Source organism: Coenobita brevimanus, chromosome 57 (assembly GCF_032717465.1).
Source record: "Coenobita brevimanus isolate Jiangsu-jjx chromosome 57, ASM3271746v2, whole genome shotgun sequence".
NCBI classification, from domain to species: domain Eukaryota; kingdom Metazoa; phylum Arthropoda; class Malacostraca; order Decapoda; family Coenobitidae; genus Coenobita; species Coenobita brevimanus.
Genome location: NC_137010.1, coordinates 51037216 through 51043747, shown reverse-complemented (window position 1 = coordinate 51043747; position 6532 = coordinate 51037216). Strand labels below are relative to the sequence as shown.

The window sequence follows — 6532 nt, the reverse complement described above, 5'->3', positions numbered from 1 at the left end:
CCCGAAAAATGCTTCTCAGTAACTGAGGCAGAGTCCAATACTCGAGAGAGACTGGCAAGAGGTCCGCTCACCACGAGAGCTAAGCAGGGAGTGGGGGGAGAGGTAGGGGAGGAATCCACTTGCAGTTCACTATGAATATATGAATTAGGAATGGTTTCTTGGGCAATTGATCATAAATGATTTACCAAAACGTTATGTCAAAATAATAATATTTACCTAAGCGTTACTAATACCATACATTTACTATAGTAAAAAAAAATCCAGCATATTACTCTGCCATTTCAGATATGCCTGCTGGACGAGCAAATTCGTCGGAGGTGATTGCTGAGCGAGGCCAAATCGTCGGGATGTGGAGAGCTGGGGCAAGTGTGACGAACATTGCTCTCGAAGTGGGGAGGAGCACCATGACGATTAGGAGGTGGATCCGCCGGTGGGAGGAAGAGGGCTCGGTGGAGACAAAACCTCGAAGCGGGAGGCCACGAGTAACGTGGGCAACGATGGACGCTATGATCGTGGTAGCTGCAAAGGCATATCCACTGCGAACATCAGTGGAGCATACAAGAAATCTGGGTCTGAACTGCCATCACATGACGAAGAGATGTCGATTTCATGAGGCGGGGATCGACTGCCATATTCCAGCTCACAAAGGATGGCTAACACCTACTCACAAAGAGTGTCGACTCGGCTTTCCATTGGAACACCTTCCACATACTGAAGAATACTGGAGAACAATTATATTTACTGATGAAACGGTGTTCAAGTCAGTGGGAGCTGAAGCAAGGCAGTGCTGGCTGCCCCCCCAACACACTCTACCATGAGACACACATTCAACATCGCGTAGTGAATGGTAGGGTGTCAGTGTCATGTTGGGGGTGGATGTGGGCACATGGGCCAGGTGAACTGGTCAAGATCAATGGCAGTTTCACTGGTGAGCAGTCTGTAGACATCCTAGAGCAAGTGCTAATTCCTACAGTCCGGGCTATGGCAGTTCCTGTCCCCCACACCATCAGGCTGGTTCATGACAACAGTCCCATTCATACCAGCAACATAGTGAAGGACTATCTCCAGGATCACCCTGAAACTGAGGTCATCCACTGGCCAACACAAGGATGTGATATTAATCCGATTGAACATATTTGGGACATGTTGAAATGTGACTGGGATATTGGGGGGCAGCGAACCTGTGCAGCAATAGAGGCCAAAGCTCACGAAGTGTGGGAGAGTATACGTCGACGACCAGGGGTGTGCCAGAAGATGGTCGATTCCATCCCTAATCGCCTAGATGACGTTCTGAATGCAATGGGTGGCTGGACCATATACGAAGATGTACAGTATGTATTGGTGTATTGTTTGGATTTTGCTATTGTTTATAAATACAAGTAAAATATATTAACTTACATACAGTGTTGTCTTGAAAACATTTCCTTAATGATGTCTTAAACTAACTCGCATGAAAGTTGATAATATGGTAACTTAACAGGCACAAATTATGTATTGAATGGTCTACAACAATATGTATGACACGTCGTGGAATGTGTTTCCTATAACACAGTCTAGTTATATAGGTAAACTTGCTACCATCATTGAAATGCTCATGATGTTCCACACACAATATTTACGGTAACTGAGCACACTTCAGAATATATGAAGCTTGCATATTGTGGTGTGGTGTTTAAACACTGGAGACCTAATGAGGAGTTGTCTAACTCCTGGGTCTTCACTGTGGCTTCTCCAGTTATGGGTTGAGGAGAACCCATGCAAGACCATGAATAATGCTGTCACGGCCACCTCACGTTCCCTTACGAGAGGGGAGGTTGGGCAAAGCCTTGGTCTTCTGTATCACACACACACACACACACACACACACACACACACACACGGGCTTTCAAGATCATGAGGGGCATTGGTTGGAACTTAGAAGAATTGGAACAGTCACCCAGATTAACTCTACTATTTTACAATACTGATAACTTTTCACTCCACTCTTTTTAACATAAGTATACTATATATATATATATATATATATATATATATATATATATATAATATTTTTATATATATATATATATATATATATATATATATATATATATATATATATAATATTATTATAAATATTTATTAGGCAAAGGGTGGGTGGAATACTTATTTATATTAACATATTCTCATCGTAGGAATAACAAAATTGTGACTTGGTCCGTGAGTAAAAGTAGCTGACCAAGGCCCTTCACTCTGATCCTTGCATATTTCACTTTTATCCTTACTGTACTTCATTCTCTAAAGTATCATTGTGACCCGAGGGGCAATACGCACCCAGCACACTGCACCTGCTCCATGAATTCGTAACCATATCGAAACAACTGTAAGACTAAACGTAGTTAAGAAGGTAGCTTGAAATTATGGTGGAATAAGTAAAAAAAAAATTACTTTTTAGAAAACAATTTAAGGCCATATATATATATCATGTAGCAGTCTGGTTGAGGCCAGGTGGTTCTTTTTCCTTAGCCTTTATTCATGTTTGTAACTTTTTCTTCCTATGCATAATCCCAAACCCCAGCCATCCAATACAATACAATACAATGACGTATAGAAAAGGGGGGGAAAGGAAGGAAGGTAAAGAATGATTGTGCATATGTGATGAGTGTTATGCAACCAGGACGACGACACGTGGTGGCAGGAACTAGGCCTTAGTTTAGTCTCCCGGCCTTACTGAGAGATCAGGTTCCTTGTTGCATTGTGTAAGGTGCATGTTTTTTTTTTTTTTTTTTTTTTTTTTTTTTTTAGTAGGAGAGGAAGAATTTAGACGAAGAGAAAGAGTGTCGGGGCTTAACCCAACGTGTGTGTGTTTGGTGTTGGGGAGGGGGGGGGGTCTCGCACGTGCACAGTGTTGTTACTTAAGGGAGGGAGGAGTGAGTCGCTACGGCTTTCTCTGCCAAGCATTAGCTTATTGGCTGCCTCTCAGGTTCATCTGATCTTTTCCGGCTCCAGGAGCCTGGGATAGGATGGTAGGATAGGGGTGTTAGGGTAAGGTGTTGTAGCCCAAGGGGGCTTGGGTAGGGGGATAAGGAAAGGGGAGGGGTGGAGGAAGGTGGGTATCTTGATGGGGGGTCAGGGTCTGGGGCGGGGGTGCTGGATATGAGGATGGCGGTTTAATGCGTGGCTGCCGTGATTTGATAGTGGGTGTAGGGGTGGTTTAAGTCTTAATAAGTTGCTGGGTGTGAATTAATAATTAATGAAAGGGTCAATAATAAATAAGCTAGTGGTAATTAAGTGAACAATGGGGTTGGTGGAGGTCTTGCGTCAGGGTGGAAGAGGTTGGCTAGAGGTCGTGTGGGGTGTGTGATCCGGGTGAAAAAGTCGATGAAGTCAGTGTGAACGTCGGTGAGTTTGGTGATTTGTTTTTGTTGTAGGTGGTGAAGGTAAGTGTTGATGGGTGGAATGTTGGCGCGTTCATGAGAGTGTATGTTGGTGATAAAATCATCCCACCGTATGCTCAGTGCCCAACGTATGGCTTTATTTTGAACTCTCTGTAAATTTAGAATGTTGCTTTTGGCCGAAAGAGATAGGCTTAATGGTGAATACGTGAGCAGTGGTCTGATCAGTGCTTTATACAGATGAAATTTTGTTGAGGATGTTGCACTGCGGAACCGGTATATTTGTGTTAATGCAGTGCCAGCCACGCCTGCCTTGCCTCGTATATGATGATGAAATTTGAAGTTTTTGTCGTATGTAAGACCAAGTACGGTGCAAGTATTCCTAATAGGAATGGGAACGCGATCGGGATCACGCGAATTTAGAAAAAGTGGGCGGGGGTTGGCTGATTTGATACGAAATTATGTTACTGTGCATTTCAAGGGATTCGCTTGAATCCGCCACTTCTGCTCCCATCGTGCAATTCGATCCAGCTCTATGCTCGCTTTGTTCGTAATTCCGTCAATTGTCGTTGATCGTACAAGTTGAGTAATGTCGTCTGCGTATTGAATGGTGAGTGAATCGTCATGTAGTGGGGTGGGGATGTCATTTGTGTAGAGTGTGTAGAGGGTGGGTGCGAGGACGGAGCCCTGAGGTACACCTGCATGAAGCTGGAAAAAGTCTGAGTAATTATTTTTAAATTTAATGCGCATTGTGCGGTTGTCTAGAAAATTGCAAAGTAGTTTTTTAATGAGTGAAGGAAAGTTGAATTGTTCGCAGATTTTGTACTTCAGGCCTGCGTGCCAAACAGAGTCAAATGCACGTTTTACGTCATGAGTAATAAGGGCTGTCTTGTATGCATTGCGGATGTTTTGGTTGATGTGTAGGTAATTGGTGATGATGTGTAGAGCGTCCTGTGTGGATCGTCTAGGTCTGAAACCAAACTGTCTTGGGGAAAGAAGGTTTTCGTCTTCTAAGTATTGGCGTAATCTAATGTTGATGATTCGTTCGAAAGTTTTTCCTAGCACTTCGAGTAAACTGATGGGCCTGAAGTTTAAAGGGTCTGTTGTTGTCTTGTCTTTTTTAGGGATTAGAGTTGCTGTCGCGGTCTTAAACGAATCCGGAAAGTAGCCGGATGCCAAGGCAGCGTTGTATAAGTGTGTAATTGCATTTATGAATGTGTCTGGGAGGTGTTTGAGTATGTGATGTCCGATGCCTGTGGCACCCGGCGCCTTCTTTGGGGTTCTAGCGAGCATAGACTTGACTTCTTCGACTAGTATGGGAGCAGTGAGGGGGTTATGTATGTCTAGGTTGTTTATGTGTATGTTTGTGTCTGGTGTGATATGTTCGTGGATGGTGTGAAGGTGTTGTTCTATATGTCTTATGTGACGTGTTGCGGCAGGATGAGGAGGGTTAGGGTAGTATACTTGTTGCCATGCGTTTTTAAATGTGTTTGTGATTTCCCTGGGATCTGTGATTTCTCTGTTGTTGGCAATTAATTTCCTTACTCTAGGTAAGTTACAGCCCTTAAGTCGGCGAATGTGTTTCCAGAATTCCCAGGGTTTGGTTTTTCTGTGTTGTTGTGCAGTTTGTATGAGGCGTCGCCAGTGTGCATTGTGGTCGGATTCAAGGCTATTGATTACATGTGTCCGAAGGTGTGATAGGTCGAACCGTACTTGGCCTAAGTTGTTTTTGTTTAGTTCAAACCGACGACGGTAACACACTAGGAGTCGTTGTGTTCGTATGGATGGTATGAATGTGTGTATAGGTATGTGTGTGGTTGTGGGTATGGTAATGTTGGCAGTGTTAAGTATGCACGTGTGTAGATATTTACATTGTTCTTCTATGTCAGTGTGGTGTTTTCCCTCATAGTCAGTGGTGTATTCTTGTTCTGAAAGGGTTTGTGTAAAGGCATCCCAGTCTGCGTGTAGGTAGTCATAGTGTGGTGTACTGGGGATCAGGATCGGGTTGGTGGAGATGGACATTATGATGGGGATGTGATCAGACCCAGACATGGGGCCGGGGGTGATGTGGTGATGAAAAATGTTAAATGATCTGTTGGTGAAGATGAGGTCTGGCTTACCTGATCCCCTAGGTGTAAATGTAGTGAGGAAATCAGGTCCTAGGAAATTTAATCTTTTGTGTTGGTATATGGTGAACATTTGTCTTCCATGATTGTTGGTTGTGCTGTGTTGGAATGTCCCGTGTTGTGCATTTAGATCTGAAATGAATAGTGTTGGTGCAGTGTTGTTGAAGAGTCTGTTTATGTCTGTGAAGGGGATGCCAGTGTTGGGTCTGGTGTATGTGGTGGAGACTATGAGGGGGCCAAGAGTAGTGTGTGTTTTAACTGCGAGGAAGTGCCTGTGTGTCCATGTTGTGATGAAGTCGTGTTTAATGGTGCCTTTAATCATGATAGCAACTCCGTCGTGTGGACCCTCGTCGGTTTGAAGTGTAGTGTAGCCATAGTGTTTGATTTTTCTGGTGTTGTTGGTGCAAGTGCTGTTGAGTAATATTATGTCTGGGTCGTGTTCGTGAATGAGTTGAGTAAGTAGGTGCCTGTTTGCGTAATAGTGTCTAATGTTAAACTGGATGATTTTAAGCATTATGGTGATCGTGTTGAACTGAGTCTGAATGTGCTATGTATGTGGTATTCCTGGGGGAGGCAGGGGAGAAGGATGGAGTTCTCTTTTTGGGAGGGGGGGCACTGCGTTTTCTGGAGCGTGATTGATGTGTGTGAACTGAAGGGGAGAGGGAGGAGGGGGATTCGGGAGAGTCAGCCGCCTTGCGTTTGCAAGAAACGCTGCGATCTCGATCGCAGGTGAGGGGGGTGGTTGGGGTAGGTGGAGGGGGGATGGAGTTAGGTTGGTTGGGGGTTGTGCTGGTGGAGGGAGATGGGGTTGGGGGCTGGGTGGTTTGGTTAGGATGACATGAATCAGCAGGAGGGGAGGGATGGTGAGGGGGGGAAGATGGGAGTGCTTTTGAGGATGCAGGAGTGGGATGAGGTTTAGGGTGAGTGGGTGTGGTGGGTGGGTTGGAAGTGCAGGGGGATGACGAATGAGAGGTGGAGGGGATGGGAGGGGGTGAGGTAGGAGGGACTGAGGTGTTGCCAGTTTGCTGTGAA

The 6532-nt window shown here is 44.7% G+C and overlaps 1 protein-coding gene across 1 annotated transcript; it reads left to right on the top strand.

Moving 5' to 3' along the window:
- Window positions 1-404: 404 nt before the first annotated feature.
- LOC145401994 (uncharacterized) lies at window positions 405-818 on the top strand. The gene has a single exon (XM_080274095.1). The coding sequence runs from the start codon at window positions 405-407 to the stop codon at window positions 816-818; it is 414 nt and encodes a 137-aa protein (XP_080130221.1).
- The last annotated feature ends 5714 nt before the right edge of the window (window positions 819-6532 follow it).

What these genes read in the sequence shown, in the direction of transcription:
- LOC145401994 (XM_080274095.1), top strand. Translation starts at nt 405, where the DNA reads ATGACGATTAGGAGGTGGATCCGCCGGTGGGAGGAAGAGGGCTCGGTG.